The following is a 19,250-nucleotide window of genomic DNA, read 5'->3' as shown; positions in this document are numbered from 1 at the left end:
TTAAATAAGTTCTTTTGAAAAAAGAACTTAAAATATAAGGACTTTTATTAATAATAACTTTTAAATAAGTTATTTTGATTTTGGATAGTTATTATAGAAGTCCTTGTTTTAAAGTTGTGCATTAAATAAGAGTGATAAAATAGCTTTTGAAAATAGGAGAAGTCACATTTTTTAACTTTTCAAAAACTCTTAAATAACTTTTTGAAAAGTTAAAAGTTTATCTAAAAAATTATACCAAACACATTAATGTAACTTTCTATAAGTCAAAAAGTTGAAAAAAATAACTTTTTGGTGTTTTTCAAACGGACCCTTAAACCAAACGTAAATTTAACTCAAGAAAATAGAGTTTGATTTACTGGTATAAAAATTATGTGTGTAAATTATATTTTGTTATTGTATATTATATATAATCTCGGCTCATTAATACATGAGCTCAAATTTATGTTCAATCTTGACTCATAACTTTATAAATTGAATTTATTGAGCTATTAATAAGTTGAACTCAAACTAATTGATAAATTGATTTAACTCACTTTCAGATTGATACTAAATTGAGTTGTCTTTTCTTTATTTTAACTTTTGTTAGATATATACCCAAGTTTATATGCATCTATGTCTAGTCATTGAAGTTTTCTTTTTAAATATTTTATGATATAATATTAGAACTCTATAAAATAGTGTTGCTAAGACTATATTTGTGTTTGAATAAAGTTAAAATTACCTAAAAGTGATGATTGTTTGATTCACAAGCGAATAATATTTTTTTTATTAATTGTGTATGATCATTGTTTACTTAGCACTCCTCTTATGTATATATTACACTTGAAGAGATTAAAAATAACTACTTCTAATTGATATACCAGTTATAGCAACCATTTGCCATTCTCGGTAAAAATGTTATATCTAATAATGGATAATTCAGTTACGATAAGGGCTTTGTCAGAATATTAGCATTCTGTTTGAGCTGGAACATGATTGATGTAAAGTTGTTAAATAACTTTATCTCTAACAAAGAGTATATCAAGTTCGAAACAGTTTTGATCTTTTGTTATGGAGGACTACGTTGGCAGCCAACAGATAAGCACTTTGATTAACGCAGTAGAAGGCAGGAGGAATAGTGGTGAGGTTTGAAGTTCCTTCAACAGATTTTGAAACCAAGTAATTTCTGCTTAGGCTGCCACAAGTGCTCTGAATTCAGCTTTTGTACTTGATCAATCATAGCTTGTTATTTATAATTGCACTTCCATGCCACAAAGTTCTGCCTTAGAAATACACAATTGCCGGTCATGGAGCGTCTGTTATCAAGATCCAATCCTCAATCATATCTAAAAATGCAATTAGATTAAAGTTAAGATGTATTTGACAGTTTTTCAATGATTGAGAGTTTGTAAGTATAATACTCACATTATAATGGTCTTAATATTACTCACTCACATAAATGGTATTACTATATTTTTCGTCACTCAAACTTTTTAACAAATCATAAGAATATAAGGGAAAATTTTTGAAACAATCACTAAGTATTTTGATTTACGGAGAGATAATTAACAACATACATATGAAGCCTTTATATAAAGAAATCTTTATAATAAGATAATAATTCTTATAACAACTAAGTACTAGTTGTAATAATTCAAGAAACAAGTAGAAACTTTGACTAGTCAAATTCTTTGTTCAATTTTGCTTCAAATTCTTTAGTCATCAACTTAAACTTTCAATTCGTGATTCTTCATTCTTCATGAATATTGTGTTGTCTTCCACTAAAAAATAATTTGCATTCTTGTAATGTAGTTTCTACCACCTTCTAATTTATGGTACAACTTGGTTTTTAATTCCAATTCAATTTGATTTTAAATTTTTTCAATGTTCTAATATGTTGTATTTATACTATTCTTGAATGTTCTTGATTTAATTATCTAATATCACCTCTCTTAAATCAAGCTTGTAGAATTTATCATTCCAAGCATCTTCTCCAACTCGTAAAATAACACGATCTTCAATGGCTTTGTAAATATATCTGCAACTTGTTCTTCAGTTGGACAGTACTCGATCACAACCTTTTTTTTCATTTACCAACTCTCTGATTTTATGAACTCGAATATCAATATGCTTCGATCTTCCATGCAATACTGAATTTTCGCAAAGTGCAATAGTTGACTTGTTATAGCAAAATATTGTTGTTAGAGTGCTTTGTTTCTCATTCAATTCCTCAAGAATTCTTCTTAGCCAAACTGCTTGCGTTGAACAACTTGCTGCTGCTATATATTCTGCTTCTGCTGTAGAGAGTGTTACTACTGGTTGTTTTTTTGATGACCATGAAATCGCACCAGAACCAAGATGAAATACAAATCCCAAAGTACTTTTTCTTGTTTCTATATCTCTAGCCCAATCACTATCAGTGTAATCGACAAGATTCACTTCATTAGTATTTTCATAATAAATACCATTATTTAAAGTACCTATGATATATCGAAGAATTCGTTTTGCTGCTTGCAAATGGTTGGTACAAGACTCCTCCATAAATCTGCTAAGCAAACTAACTCCAAACACAATATCTGGTCTGGTTGCAGTTAAGTACCTCAGACTTCCAATCAAGTTTTTGTAATATGTAGGATTTACTGCTCTTCCTTTATCTTCTCTCTGCAACTTGAACTTCTCTTCAACTAGAGTAGAAACTGGCTTTGAATGTTCCATCTGAAATTTCTTCAAAATATCATTTACATATTTCCTATGAGAAATGAAAATTTCATCATCTTTTTGAAGAACTTCGATGCGAAGGAAATAAGACATCAATCCCATATCTGTCATTTCAAAGTGATTTATCATAGCCTCCTTAAATTCTGCAATTATCTTCGAATCGTTGCTAGTAAAGATTAAATCGTCAACATAAAGACACATGATCATGATATCTCCAGGTTCAACAAACTTGATATAAAGCGCATGCTCAAATGGACATCTTTTGAAACCATTCTGAGTGAAATAAGAATCAATCTTATTGTACCACGCTCTTGGTGCTTGCTTTAACCCGTACAAAGCTTTCTTCAACTTTTAAACTTTATCTTCTTCTCCAAAAACTTCATATCCTACAGGTTGCTCAACGTACACTTCTTCTAAAATGCCATTTAGAAATGCAGACTTAACATCTATTTGATGTATCTTCCACTTATTTTGAGTCGAGAGTGAAATAATCATATAAATAGTGTCTAATCTAGCAACAGGAGCAAATGCTTCAAAATAATCGATACCTGACTTTTGTTTGTATCCCTTAGAAACTAATCTTGCTTTGAAACAATCAACTTCACCGTTGGGTTTGTACTTAGTTTTGTAAACTCACTTTACTCCAATCGGCTTCTTATTTGTAGGTAAATCTGTCAGCTCCCATGTGTCATTCTTCTCAATGGCATGAATCTCCTCATCCATTGCTTTCTTCCAATTATTTTCTCTAGAGGCTTCTTCAAAGTTTAACGGCTCACAATCTAAAATAGAGCAAAATTTATGATTTCTTCATCAGACAGATCGTTGTCATTACTAACTTCATAACCTACTAATCTAGCAGGTAGTCTCCGCTCTCTTTGAGGTCTTCTAGATGATTCTGGTTGTTCGGTTGTGTCCAGTTGTCTTTCTTCTTCATCATCACATGTATTTTAAATTACAATCAACTGCTTTTCTGTCTTTATGTTCCAGTCCCACATGCCTTTCTCGTCAAACGTCATGTCTCTGCTGATGATTACTTTCTTTGTTTCTATATTGTACAGCTTGTATTCTTTTGAGTATGTGCTACAGTCGATAAAGATACACTTCTCTCCTTTTTCATCTAACTTCTTCCTTAATTGAGTTGGTACGTGGGCATAAGCGATACACCTAAAGACTCTAAAATGATGAATGGAAGGCCGCTTTCCACTCCAAACTTTCTCTGGAGTTTTATCATGAACACTTTTTGTTGGACACCTGTTAAAATATGAACTGCTGTTGCGACTACTTCTGTCGAAAACTCTTTAGGCATTTGTTTTGACCTGAGCATGCATCTGATTATATCCATGATGGTTCTATTCTTTCTTTCAGCAACTCCATTTTGTTGAGGAGTATATCTAGTTGATAGTTGGTGTTGAATTCCGTGTTACTTAAAGTATTCTGAACATGCAAGATATTTTGTTCCTCTGTCTGTTCTGAGGATTTTTTATTTTACAGTCACTTTGTTTTTTAACAAATGCCTTCAATGTCTTAAAGACATCACATGCTTCTGATTTCTGCTTCAGAAAGTATATCCATGTATATCTACTAAAATCATCAATAAAAGTGATAAAGTACCTGCTACCATCGTTGCTTGAAATTTCTACATAATAGAGATCTGAATGCACAATTTCAAGTAATCTTCTGGCTCTCTATGCATTTTCTATAGAGAATGAATCTCTGTGCTTCTTTTTTAGTTGACAAATCTCACAAAACACTTGGAAATATGGACCCGTAGTAGACAGAAACGAGTCATTTTCTTAACAGTAGTTTAGGCCAGAAAAATGAAAATGTCCAAACCGCATGTGCCACAACCAGTTATAATCAAGTATCATAGAACTCAAGTAAGAGAGATTAACATGTTGAATTTTTAATGAAAACATTCTATTTGAAGTCATCTTTGCTTTATCTATGAACCTTTCATTGTTGTCAAATATAGTGCAATATCCACGATAAATTATCAGCTTATGTCCCTTCTCAGATAATTGTCCCATACTCAGTAAATTATAATCAAGTTCAAGAGTATAAAAAACATCATAAATATAACTCAGAGAAGCATCCTTCAATCTAGTTGGTGTGTGCCCTTTTCCTTCAATAGGGATCTTTGTACTATTACCAAACTTCAATAATAGTTTAACTGAATCATCTAATAAAAAAATAACTCCTTTCTATCAGATATATAATTACTACAAGCATTATCCAAGTACCATATATTTTCATCTTCAAAACATAAATTACTTGTAAAAAATAAAGTCTGAGTACTCAAATTATCATCAGTATTTTGATGTTGATTTTCTACAACGTATGCTTGATTATTATTCGTCATTTTGAATTTGTAATTTGCTGCTTTGTATCCATACTTTTCACAATGAAAGCAGTTAAAATTGGTTCTTTCTTGAAAAAAATTGCCTCGACCTCTTCCTCGGTTGACAGGCCTGATAAACCAGGCACAAACTCTCAAACACCAGGTATTAGATTAACCAGCTCTAATACCAAATGTAAGTGTAATACCCATACTATATTGGTCCCAGAATTAATCACTCACATAAGTGAAACTACCATATTTCTCATCACTCAAACTTTCTAACAATCAAAAGAATATAAGGGAGAATAACAAACACTAAGCATTTTGATTTATGAAGAGATAATTAACAACATACATATGAAGTCTTTATATAGGCAAACCTTTATAATAAAATAATAATTCTTATAACAACTAAGCACTAGTTGTAATAATTCAAGAAACAAGTAGAAACTTTGACTAGTCTAATTCCTTGTTCAATTTTGTTTCAAATTCTTTAGTCATCAACTTGAAACTTCCAATTCATAATTCTTCGTTTTTCATGAATGTTATGTTATCTTCCACTAGAAAAACAACTTGCATTCTTGTAGTTTCTACCACCTTTTAATTTATAGTGCAACTTGATTTTTAATTCCAATTCAAATTGATTTCAAATTTCTTTAATATTCTAATATGTTATATTTGTACTATTCTTAAATGTTCTTGATTTAATTATCTAACAGAGTTGGTTGATGCATGAATTAACAAACCTTATTCATAGAAAAAAATCAGCTCAGGTCTAGTTAAAGTATGATATTGATGAAGTGGACCTAAATATGTTGAATTGTGTAGAATTCTCATATTGTTCTAATGAGTCATTAGTATATATTTTGTAGTAGTTACCAAAGGTGTTGGGATAGGATCAGAGTGTGACATATTAGTCTTGGTTAATAATTCGGTAACATATTTAGTTTGTGTGAGTAAGATACTTTGGTCACCAAGATAAGTAACCTCCAAATCAAGGAAGTAATTAAATCTTCCAAGGTCTTTTAAGAGAGAATATGAAGTTCATCGTTTAACAGTAATGTTAGAAAGATAAATCTAAAATTATTTTGTATAATATAATATTTATATATTTATACAAATAATATTTGTAATTATATAATTATTTTAACAATAATTAATTAATATTAAATAAAACAATTTTAAACTATTTAGACTATTTTTTATTATTTCCCAAATATTATTGATCATTTAAATAAAGAAACTTATCTTGTTTGAATCATAACTCGTAATTAAAATATCATCTACATAAACAAGTAAGAAAGTAATTTTAGTTTTCTTAGCGAACAAAAATGGATTTAACTTAATACAATATAAACCAAATGCTTAAAGAAAAGGAGAGGGTAAGACACTAGGCCCTTGAAGCTTGGTTAAGACCATGCAGCTTTATTCAAGCTGCACATAAGGGACTTATTTGTATGAGAGAATCTGGGACTTATTCGTATGAGAGAATCCATGAGGTTACTCCATAACGAATTTTCCATGTATTTTGCCAATTAGAAAGACATTATCAAAGTTGAAATGAAGCTGCCAGCATTTTGATAGAGTAATGGTGAGAATAATTTTGATAGTTAAGTCAACTCCTTTTCGTTAATGAAAACCATCGATAACTAAGTTTGCATTATAACATAAGATGTCTTTTTGTTGATTTTGTTTAAGGAAAGTTTCATTTACATCCAACAATAGTAGCTCATAGAAGTTCCTCAACAAGGGTCCAAGTTTTAAAATTTTATAAAACTCTAAATTCAGACTCCATATATAACATGAGTACATGACCCCATGATCACTTTGGAGAGCTCACATTTTTGGCAATTGACTCCATGTCTCCATCTATCTTGAGATTAGAGGCACTAAAATGTGTCACTAAAAAAGTGTGTGTGCGTGCGCGTACGTCTGTTCATTCATGTGTGCACGTGTGTGTGTAGATATAGTAGATTGAGAGGATACTTTATGTGTGTGTAGATACAACATATTGAGAGGATACTCTGTGTGAGTATGTGGGTATATATAGTGCATGGATGCGTTGTGTGTGTGCGCGTGTTCTGTGTGTAGATGCATCAAATTGAGAGGATACTATATGCGTATGTGTGTGCACCTTGTATGTGTTCATGTGTGGACGTGTGTGCACATGCATGTGTGTACCTATAGATACAGCAGAATGAAAGGATACTGTGTGTGTGTGGTTATCACGGAACAAAGTCTAAATGGTAGCCACAACCTTTTTTTATGATAAACATACTAATGCCTGAAGATTAGAAAGCATATTTAGCATCTACAATATTCTTTTGTTTTTAAAATTATATTGTATATTTTATTTAAGATCCACTACAAAAAACATCGTTAAAATTTTAAAAATCGACGGCAAAATGAACGGCAGTACTGATCATTATTAAGCTTGCCGATTTTTAAAAATTCGAATAAAATCGATGGCTTGCCTAGCCGTTGATAATAATTTAATAAAATTGACATTATTTTCGTCTATAATATGAGTTTAAGAATTTCATCCTCTTGCTAAAATCGACAACGTTGCCGTCGATATTATTATATAAAATCGACGCCATTTTTGTCGATATTTGATTCTATAAAATCGACAACATTGCTGTCGATATTATTATATAAAATCGACGCCGTTTCTGTCGATATTTGATTCAATAAAATCGACATGGCTGCTGTCGATTTAATTATTTAAATACTGACAAAAAGAGACAGCTCTACCGTCGATTTTAATAGCTATATTTTTTTAATTATTTTTTATTTGAAAAATAATAAATAATTAGTGCAAACAAACTTTTAAATATAGAAATAAAATTCTAAGTAATAAACATTGAATGTACAATGGAACTTAAAATTATGAGGAGAAATTATGACAAACAATCAGGGTGTTATATTATCAAGATAATAAAATGAAGGTTGTGGTAGGTTTAGAAAAGGGGGGTTGAATCTATGCCTTTCTTTTAGTTGTAGTTAATGCCCTTTTAAACAAACTTTCAATTCAGGTTCTGTTTGAACACAGCAACGAAAAATTTATGAGACAATTTATTTTTGTCTCATGAATATCAGAAAACAGAACTCAGCAAAAAAGAGAAAAGCTAACACCAGCATGTATCCTGGTTCGGTTGCCTTGTGCTATGCAACTTACATCCAGTCTCCTCCACAACTATGGAAGAATTTCACTATAGTTAATAGTATTACATACACCAATTTCACTCTCAAGTTCTAACCTAACTTGACATTGGCTATGCTAACACCTAACTATTCATTTTTAGTGCTAACCCAACTAGAAAGGGATACCAAACAGGTACAAGATACAAGACAATTAATCAACCTAAAGAAATCAGAAAATAACTCTAGGCTTTTCCCTCAAGTGTTTCACTCAGCCTTTTTCCACTCATGACTTTTACTTGAGTTTTCTCACAATGCCTTTTCTCACAGAAATTACAGAAAGATAAACATAGAAAAGTACATTACAATCGGTAAAACATGAAGGAGATTGACTTCATCAACAGCCTCTTTGCTATGTGCAAAACCAGATTTGTAAACCTCAGATATAGTTCTTCAGTGTTGGCCGAATGCTCCTTTGAAAGAGAGCATTATCCAAGTAGAGGAACTTTATAGAACACAACTCACAAACTCTGGTTTTCTCTCCTTGGTTCTGAATGAGCAAGAAATCTTCTTTTATTCTTCTTGCATGTTGCTGGGATATTCTCCCAAGGTCAACACCTTGAGCTTTGCTTCACCAACCCACATGTTCACTTTTCCTCTTTAATTCTCAGAGTAGAAACTTTTCTTCTGACTTCCTCAACTTGGCCGAAAGCCATAAAACATCAACCATAGAAATCTTCTCATGGTCAACTTGATCTTAGCCATTGACAAAACTACTTGGTCCCCAAGTATCACTTGTGACCGTAAATGTGAAGCAGAATAGGACAGAGAATAACTTTCCCTTGAATGCCATTTTCGGATAGAGCAGAGAGTCGGGAAGAAGAGAAGATAATCTGATGCATGCAAGATGAGATGGATTACCTTTAACCAAAGCTTGATTTAGTTTGGATTTTCTGTTTTAGCTTTCTGTGCTTCAAGCTTAAATTTTCTCTCTCTTGCTTCTTTGGTTACTAGCTTAGGGAGGAAGCTTTTTCTCTTTCTCTTTCTTACTTTTCTGAAACCTTGATGTGACTTGATTAGAGAGGAGAGGAACGTTGCTTCTGGTAAGGCAAGATGGTGGAAAATTGAAAATCAATTTCGGGCTTGGATCGGGTTCTTCTCTACTACAGCCCGTTGGTGCCTTGCTTTGCTTCTTTGATGAATTTTGCTTGAGATGAATGACTTGGGCTTGTCTTTATTTTTTCACTTACTATTCAGCCCATTAGCTGATATCTTTTGATTGATGTTGGGCTGCTGCAACTTAATTAAGGCCTGCAACATAATAATAAATAATTAGCAACATATACTCATTAATTAATTTATCAACACTAATTATTTATTTTGCCAAAAATAATGTTTGTCATCACTAATTAATTTAATTAATTTCTTAACTCAACATAAAAAAATAAAATTAAAAAACAAAAAAAAAAGAAAACAAGACATTGAAGTGCATCAAAGTTAGAGGTAAGAAACAAAAAACATATCTGCATGTATTATCTCGGCATCTGTAAGCTGACTCACCAAATATGTGAAATGGAACAGAAAAGAATTCATTGTAGATTAATCCATAATAGATTGAGAATAGTGACATCAAAAGAAGTACATAGCGTCCACCAAATAGCATCTCCATAAAACTTCAAAGCTTCTGCAGAAAATAAATAGAACTATTAGAGTATTAGGTAATTAATTGCCATGCCAAGTACACCAAAAGTAAAAGGACATGCTTTATCCCTCTAAACTTCTACGTACTACAATAGATTTTTTTCAATAAAACACTTAAAAATTTTCAAATATTTTTCTAACACAAAATAATCAGGTTTTTCTGGTACAAAGTCTACAAAATACTAAAGAAAAAAAAATTGTAGTTCCAAAACAGTGCTGTATTTATGAGCAAAATAATGTTAAACACAGGACACGCCACATCTAACAATAAAATGCTTAGACAGCATCATTTTTTTAGCACCAACAACGAAAAGGAAGAAAAATTAAATTGGCACATCTCAATAATAAGATTATCCATTCATCAACTATATAGGTCACAGGCCATTACATATATTTGGCATAATCATTAAGTTTCTAATTGGTTTTATAAAATAGCTAAAACAAAATTACCTGGGTACTGAGCTTGCTTTCACACGCTATAAAAATCAATGCTCCGAGCAACAGGCAAATTTCAGGACCCTAATCCCCAAACATCACAGCAAATAGGAAGGGGAATATAATAGTTGTGTAAACAGCAGGATTTGCTTCTTGGTATCTCGCAACACTGCCAAGTTGAAGGGCTAATCAGGAATCTTGCAAGTCTTCATTAATTATAAACAGAGAAGTAATAGCTAATGTACTAGAAAAAAGTTTTCTCAAGGCACTATATATTCCTAGAATAACAATGCAGAGTCAAAAAGCTCAAACAATACCAAGGAATTGTATCATGATTCATAACTTCTAAAGAAGTTTTACATTCTCTTATACAGGTTGAGATTAACAAACAAGTTTAGAAAGAGGTGGGAAAGGGACAACTCGCCCAATTTTTCTATCCATAAAGATTTATGCACCCAGGTTGAAAATCAAAACTTCAGTCTTTTTCCCTATTCTTCCCAGTATACAAAGCTTTGTTATCCTTCTCTAATTATCTATTTAGTCAAATGGTTTTCCATGGACAAGTAAGAAACTTTCTATGAAACATTTTATCACGAATTTACAAACTCAATGACATCTTAGTGCAAGTTTAACAATCAAAAAGAAATAGCTATACATGTTGAGGTTAGAACTTACAAAAACCAGGCAAGATCATGTCATCCTAAATTATCTTTCTAAAATTCTACATATACTATGTTACCATGCTACAAAGAGTTTAAGAAAGAAACGAAGAATTATTTAGAAAAGTATTATTTTTATTATTCATATTTCTTATCTGTGATTACAAGGTTCTTATCAATATATAGACCAAAAGTACGCTAAGAGTACACTCATTATGGAATAATATCCTAATAAATTACATTAATTTTTTTCTAATCCTCTTTAATATTTTTCTGATTTTGTTCCCTAATAATTATGATATTCTAATACTCTCCCTCAATAATAAGATTATCGATAATGGCAGGACGATTATCTAGAGTGATAAAGTCAACTGGACGCTTGATCTATATAGATTGTGTAGCTATAAATAGCCGGCTTGAAGGGAGAGGAGTTTTACTGTCGTTAAACCGGGTGACAGATGAAAGTGCCCAAGGGAGTTTCAGAAAGATCTGAAATGTCAGATGGATATACTTCGAGCTAATATGAAGCTGGCCAACAAGGCATTGAAGGTTGAATTAGAAAAGACAATAGCTAATTCCAAAGTGGAACTAGAAGCCACAAGATCAAATTTGATCATGATTTGCGTGGGAACTATCTTGGAAAAAAGACTAAATGTAGGGAGTGTTAGATAGTATTAAACTGTATAGGATTTGAGTTCAAATGATTCCCTTTCTACATTGGAAGGTGGAAATAGTACTCTAACATGACTCACTCTTTCATATGCAAATGACTCACTTACTTCCTATAAAAAAAAGTTATCATGATACAAAGAGTTTAGGAAAGAAACGAAGAATTATTTAAAAAATGTATTATTTTTATTATTCATATTTCTCATTTGTGATTATAAGGTGCTTATCAATATATAGACCAAGAGTACGCTAAGAGTACACTTGTTATGGAATAATATCCTAATAAATTACATTAATTTTTTTCTAATCTTCTTTGATATTTTTCTGATTTTATTCCCTAATTATGATACTCTAATATACTAATCATATATTTACCATCTATTGACTGAAGTATATGGACAAATAATGCAATAGAAAGCACTCCAAACAATAATTAAGAGATTAAACTATTCACAGAAACACAAAATATAAGGCTCACCCATATGCATCAACAATCTCCTGATATGGACTTGTGAAATTGTGGGTCATAAAATATGTAGGTGGTGATTCCACTGCATCCATTGGATGGCAGATTATGCCTATTTGTGAACTGCTATGGAAAGTTGCCTGTTGCAATCCCTCTTAAATCTGAAAAATCATTAAGTGCAAACTCTCTATTAGAGAATGTACATTAAACATGTTTTTAACTCCTGAAATATTAAAAGGATAATAATTAATAAGTGAATGATAAGTGTGCAACCAACTTAAAAGAATTCAGAAATCACCTATGTTTTTGCAAATATAGGGCAGGGGCACCAAAGTCGGACCAGTTTGTTCAGTGTTCTAAAATCAAATTATGATAATTAGGGTGAGTATTACCTGACATGCACAAATATTTTTATACTAATTATTTTCAAGACTTTCTTCTGCCTTTCTATGAACTTCATACTTCATACTATTATATATATAATATGCATATTTAATTCTAGTGTAATCTATGACTTTTAGCCACCGTGGCTGCGCTGTAAAACAAAATATTATTATCATCATTACATTATATATATACTAATATGCAATTAATTACCTACAACCTTCTCTGCGGATTCTTACCCTACTTTTATATAATTATTATCATGCAAATTGATCAACTAAAAGAACCTTTTACTTCACTGTTTTCTCCTCTGTCTAATAATTGTTTTAATTAACTATTTCATCAATATTGCAGTGCAACTCAGTCTGGTAAGTCAGTATTGAAAAGGATTTAAATTTCAAAATATAATTTAGTTTTTCTAAGCTAGATTCCACATTAACAAAAGCAAAATAAACAAACGCAATTAGGTTTAACAAACTAGTTGAGCTGAAGTAATGCGATCGATTGATTATGCTAATTAGGTTTAACAAACGTAAATTCAGAATTTCATGATGAAAATAGTAGATACAAAAATTATAAAAATAAATATAATAATCAGAGAGAGACAGAGAGGAATTTACAAGAAGCTGCCACGGTGACGTGCTCTGACTACAGGCTCATAGCGATAGTGATCGGCAAAGATGTTGCAACGACGAATCTGTGGAAGAAGAAGAACTTACATGCAGATTCACAAATAACAATGTGATAGAGAGAGAGAGAGAGAGAGAGGAACTTACATGAAGAGGATGGCGCGGCGGCGGGCTCAGAGGAGGAGGAGAAGGAGAAGAAGAAGGATGGCGCGGTGGCGGGCTCGGCGGAGGAGGAGGAAGCTCTGCTCTTTGCCTCTCTCCGTGACCGTGACTCCATCTCTGGTGTCTACTCTCAGGCGTTGGAGGAGAAGAAGCCTCACCTGAACCCTAATTGTCTAAAGGATTGGGGTTAAATTTTGGGAAAATGAGTGAAACAAGGGACGCGGGAAGTAAACGCGAGAGTGATGTTCTTTTGGATAAAAATCAATGGCTATTTCATCAATTTTAGTTAAAATAAAAATCAACACTTTAGCCGTCTATTTTATATAATAAATCTACACTGTCCATTTAATCTACAGAAGAAATCTCTATCGTCTAAATTTATCGACGACCAGTCTGTCGATTTTAAAAGAAAAAAAATTCAACTACTGTTTCGTTGTTAATGTGACGATAGTAGTAAGGGGTTAGAAGGTTGCCAAAAAATAGACGACATCGCCATCGATTTTAATATTTAATTTCAAATCATCTCTTTTTTATTTTATCGACGGCAAGCCGTCAAAAAATATCGATGAAAAACTTGACCGTAGATTTTTGGCGTCGATAATTACACTATTTCTTGTAGTGATGTAAAAATTTGACATTTGTTGTTTTTATAATATGATACAATTGAAGAATATTAAATTCATCGTATCTTATTATGGTAGAATTAATACATGTTTTATTAACATAATTAATCCTTGTAGAGATCCGTGGGACGATATTTTCTAGCAAAAAATGGAGATGGAGAGAAATTTCAAGTTGTGACCTCGTGGGGTGGGAAGTAGGAGGTTGTCTCCTCTCTTAGGTGTTTTTTAACTCAAAATTATCTTATTTAATTTACATCAATAATTTTATGTATATATAATATCCATAATTATTCACTACAACACATTTTGATATTACTGATGGTGCCAATGGCAAAACCATCATTATTAATTTTACCAATAGCCTAACCGTTGGTAAAAGTATGTATAAATGGCTCGTGGAAAAAATCCGATCTAATTTGACCGATGATTCGACCGTCAGTAAAATTAAATTAATAATACCGACGAAGAAACTGCAGGTAATATTATAATTAGCATTAATAAAATAATAGGAAAAAATAATATTTACCGAATTAATTGGGAAAATTAAGCTATTGGCTCTGCAAAAATTGCAAAAATAATTGAACAATCCCCATAGTTGTAGTAGTGGCAGCGACAACATCCTTAAAGACACCAAGAATCTGAAAAAAATCACATTTAGATCAGAGTTCAAAACTCAAAGTATCAATAAATAGGGACATTAAAAAACAAATAGAAAAACTCAACTAATAAAAAAAACTAAACCGGTTAAATTTAAGAAGAACTCACCTGAAATGAGAGGAGAAAGAGAGAACACTACAAGAAATTACTGGAATAGCGGCCGATTTAGCAACCAACTTCGGTCGCTAACCGTTAGCGACCGATTTTCAACCAATGCTACTAAACTAGTACCAAACGATATTAGTCGCTAAATTGGTCGCTAATAAAATCGGTCACTAAATGGCGACCACTTTTTTGGTCGCTAAATTGGTTGTTGAGAAAATTGGTCGCTAAATAGCGACCAACTTTTTGATCGCCGATAAAATCGGTTGCTAAATCGGTCGCTGATGTCTGATCTAAAAATTTAAAATCGATAGCTAAATCGATCATTGTTACTGATTTCCTAATTATAGATTTTTACTAATTTCACATTTACCACTATTAAAAAAAACTTGCTTTTTATAAATAATTATATTTCAACAAAATATAAAAAGAATCAAACATAGATCAATTTTTCAAATAAATACCAAAAATATTCACAACATCTATATCGAAATATAGAAATTAAAAGAGACAAAATTCATAAGTACATCAAATTTATGATTCACAATCCAAATGTACATAGATGGCTTTATAGCCAATGACCCCGAATGTATACAAAAAACAAGCAAAGAAAAAAATTTTCATTTACATAAAGTGAAAAAAACCTTGAGAAAATTAAGGTTGACCCTCTTCCATGCCTCCTTGGCTGGCTCAATCATCATTTTCTCAATAGGAATATCCCTCACAACATCAAGGTTCTCAGTTGTCTTGAGAGAGCACCCATTTATGCTTGTTAGAGTGCCAAACAAAAGAAATAGATATTGAATCAAACCAAGAGCAAGAAGGAAACACGACGTTCATATTTTCTACTTTTTAGATAAAAAGTTATGAGAAAGCACAACTTTCCCAAAGTACATATATCATTTTTACCCCGAAGAGCTTGTAATCAGCACCGAAAAATTAGTTGTGTTTATATTTACAGGTAGGTAACATTTAAATTAGACATACCTAGGTCTAGGTGACTTCAAATGGTTAAAAGTGTAATAAAGCTCAACTATGGATCACCTAGGTACATGTTATCAAAGGAAAGAAGCTTATTGCAATCATCCGTTCTACCAGTAAAAGAATGTGCAACTCCGGCAGTGAACCTGACATATAAGTAAAAGAATGAACCATAAGTATCTCCAAGCAACCACACCCTATGTAATTTTCAAAGCAGAAACAACATAGCAAGGATGGTAACAACATTTTCTAATCCTTAGAACTAATTTCTCAAACCAGATAAACTCATAAACCAAACAAAGCAGATATTAAAGCAGCCCTATATGAATATTAATAATTTCAAAATATGAGGTCTAACAACCGCACCTGTACTTATTTTTCTCAACCATTTCACAAAAGTCTGCCGCAGCTGCTCGCATGTGTAAAAACATAGGTAGTTTTGTGATATGTGCTAATTCAAACTGCTTTTCAAAATACCTTGCTTTCAGTCAAAAAAATAAAACAAAAAATTCACATAATCAAAAATATCAGGGAAACAATTACAAGAAGAGGGGAAAAAGAGATCTAATGTGACATGTTTTAAGAATGGATATCTTGCAAATGCATACTTCTTTTGAATCTCTGCAGGGCAAAAATGAAGTTTGTCATAGTCTAACCCACATTCTCCAACTGCCATGACCTACCATATAAAGAAGAGAAAGCAGAATATAACTATTATTTCTAAATGGTTACTTGTGCAGGATTTTTTTTTTACTTTTTGAACTAGAGCAAAATTTCAGCCACCATATAAAATAACAACATACAAGATGAAAACATTTTGGGACTAGCATTTATTAGAAATGAGGCAACTACTATTTTACCTTAAATACTAAATACCAGCTACCTATTGAATAAGTCACTTAAGATTCAAAGCCACGCAAGTTAGCATTTAGAAATAATCAATTAAACTTAAGAATACCTTTCCTTTTTGAATTCCCTCTTTAGCTAACGACACAAGAGCCTAGAAATGATTTTTTGGATCTCCACTCTCCTCGAATTCCTGAACCAATACACTAATGATGGTTATATATACTTCAATCTAAACTACTTCTCCAAAGCAGAGCTTTCATAGAGAAAAGCAACCTTGCAACGTGTCGAATGCACACCGACTGTGCAGAACAGTCATCTTATGACACACAAAATACAACAAAATTATCCATATTTGGAATCCGAGATTCATAAAGAGAAAATGATGGTAATGTAACAAACCATCACTTTCAAATATTGCAAGTGCTTCCCTCGATTCCTCCAAGGATCCATCAGTTATCTGCAACACAAAAAGTAAGTCCTTCTAACCGGGAAAGTTTCAAAAATTTTATTCACAAATCACAATGAAATTGAAGCTTATGCTTTGATTGAGGGCAATAATTTTCCCCAGAAGTCAGCTATTTTAACATCAGAATTCACATTTTATGGTAGTTGATGAAGTAATAGATAATTGAAGTTGGAGTAAACGCTATATGAATCAAAGCATTCTTGAGAAATAGAAAAGTAACATGTAAAAATTGTCTCTGGTACAGTTGATGGTAGATAAGAAATAAACTAAAACTAATATAGAGACTCAACCCCCAGAAATCTTCGAAGCTAAAGCTAAGTTGTCCTCAATAAAAAAAACACCCAACACTATACTTGAACTCAGTTTGAAGGTCTCTAGTGAGAGCCACCACTTCATCCAAGTTTTCATTAGCTTCCTATGACAAACTCAACATGTGCAATAATCAGAAGCAGAGCATCAATTAAGAAAACACTATAAAACGCATTAATTAATTAATTTTAGACATAAAACTAATCTAGGTCATGAACAATTCCCGTTTTGGAGTGGATCCAACTATAAAACTAACTCAGAATCAAGCTAAAATTAATCAAGCTGAACTCATCTGAACATTGAAGAATAAAGATGCTTACCTCAGGTCATTGTTCTACATAAAACAAATGTTTTTCTATATAGATTTATTGGCAAATGACCTGAAATGTAACCAAATAATCATTAACATGTTATAACAACCATCTCTAATTAACAGAAGAGTTTTCTAATGAAATTGAATAGCAAACCTTGTTAATTTCATGGCGTGGGATATCATGAAGATCCTTAACATTAATTTCCTTAGAGTTTTATGAAAACAAAACAAAAATAGAAACAAAACAATACGCCACATTTTCTGCAACAACAAAAGGATCATGAATTAAAAAATAAATAAATAAATAAATAAATAACACACCTTAGGCAATGCCTACAATCAAAAACTTCATCACAACATGGTGCTCTAATAAAAAACCTCGACACAAATACAGAGATTCAATTTCTCAAGTTTTGCTACTAGACAGAAATGAACAGAGCCAAAAGCAAAGAACAACGAAAATAGTACAAAGTCAATAATAATATACATGTCAGTTTTACTGTAAAACCCCGAGAAATTAATAAATAATTAGCCAATAAATTAATTATTATTCAAAAAAATTAGAAAATTAAATTTTATAGTTTAGAATGGAAGAAATAATTAAAATACAAATTTTGACACTAATTTTAAAAATTTTGGCTCAAAATCTGGCCAACAGGCCAAACCGGTTAGACCGGGCCCAAACCGGCCCAAGGCCCACCTATAAACTAAGCCACGAGCAAGCTTTCCTCATTTTTCACTCCTAGGAATGCTTCGAAGAGAGATTCACGTCTTGAAAACCTAAACCCCTTCCAAAAATTCAATCATCCGTAACTTTCAATTTAGAGCTCCAATTGACGAGCCATCAGCGGCCACGCGTTTGTCTTGGAATTCTCTACAAAACCTACAAATCAATCTGGTAAGAATCTAGCAGTTTCTTACTTAGACAATCCTCCCTAATTTCGCAATTTAAGATTTTGGGTTTGATAGATTATGTGATTTTGATGTTCTAGGCTTGAGTTAGCTTGAGAAAACTATTAGGTTTTGTTTATTTGAGCCATGGGTAAGGTAAGAAACTCCTATTTCTTGGTGAATTTCCAATTTAGTGAACTCTATGTTGATTATAGTGATATTGTATGAATTAGATTGTGTTCTTGTTGATTTGGAGTTCAATTGGGCTGTGTGAAACAAAATTCGGGTGATTAAGCTTGAGGAATAGACATTTGAAAGTTTAGAGCTTGTGAAAGGAGAGGTTTTTGAGGAGTTCTGAGCTTATGGAGGAATCGGCCACGGTATGGTTTTTGTTTCTCGTAGATAATATATAATGTTTCGTGAAAACATAGGCTAGATGACCATATGATAAGTTGTATGATATGGAAGGTTGATGTTTAGTGACTCGCTATAGAAAATTATTGAGTGGGTGGTTGAAATGCATGATGATTGATTATTAATGATTGTGAATAATGATGATGAGAATGATTGATGACTGATGAATGATATTGAATTATAACGATGAGCTTTGAAATGAATAATGAATGTGATAAATAATATTGATAGTAAATGATGATGAGGATAGGTTGTGGAGATTTGTTGAATATATATATATATATATGTGTGTGTGTGTGTGTGTGTGTGTGTGTGTGTGTGTGTGTGTGTGTGTGTGTGTATGTGTGTGTGTGTGTGTGTGTGT

At 32.0% G+C, this 19,250-nt stretch overlaps 1 protein-coding gene, 1 long non-coding RNA gene and 1 pseudogene across 2 annotated transcripts in view; all 3 read right to left on the bottom strand.

Moving 5' to 3' along the window:
- Positions 1-2,031: 2,031 nt before the first annotated feature.
- LOC107485143 (uncharacterized mitochondrial protein AtMg00810-like) lies at positions 2,032-4,318 on the bottom strand. The gene is made up of 3 exons (XM_021141618.1): positions 4,309-4,318; positions 3,335-3,476; positions 2,032-2,956 (listed from the first exon to the last, which is right to left on the bottom strand). The coding sequence occupies exons 1-3, from the start codon at positions 4,316-4,318 to the stop codon at positions 2,032-2,034; spliced, it is 1,077 nt and encodes a 358-aa protein (XP_020997277.1).
- Positions 4,319-15,164: 10,846 nt separating this feature from the next.
- Positions 15,165-16,943, bottom strand: LOC107485142 (uncharacterized; annotated as a pseudogene).
- A 31-nt stretch (positions 16,944-16,974) lies between these two features.
- The window catches only part of LOC127739718 (uncharacterized), a 7,984-nt gene continuing 5,708 nt past the window's right edge, over positions 16,975-19,250 (bottom strand). The window contains exons 2-4 of the long non-coding RNA XR_008008102.1: positions 17,736-17,842; positions 17,589-17,648; positions 16,975-17,374 (exon numbers count right to left, since the gene is read on the bottom strand). This is a non-coding gene — a long non-coding RNA (uncharacterized LOC127739718). The remainder of the gene's footprint in view (positions 17,375-17,588; positions 17,649-17,735; positions 17,843-19,250) is intronic.

The sequence above is a fragment of the Arachis duranensis genome, chromosome 4 (assembly GCF_000817695.3).
Source record: "Arachis duranensis cultivar V14167 chromosome 4, aradu.V14167.gnm2.J7QH, whole genome shotgun sequence".
NCBI classification, from domain to species: domain Eukaryota; kingdom Viridiplantae; phylum Streptophyta; class Magnoliopsida; order Fabales; family Fabaceae; genus Arachis; species Arachis duranensis.
The sequence above is the reverse complement of the archived record's forward strand: the minus strand, read 5'-3'. Positions and strand labels throughout refer to the sequence as shown.

Excerpts from the sequence above, each read along its gene's own strand:
- LOC107485143 (XM_021141618.1), bottom strand. Across the intron at positions 2,957-3,334 it reads AAGAAGCCGATTGGAGTAAA|ATGTCCATTTGAGCATGCGC; the intron begins GTGAGTTTACAA and ends TGGTTTCAAAAG.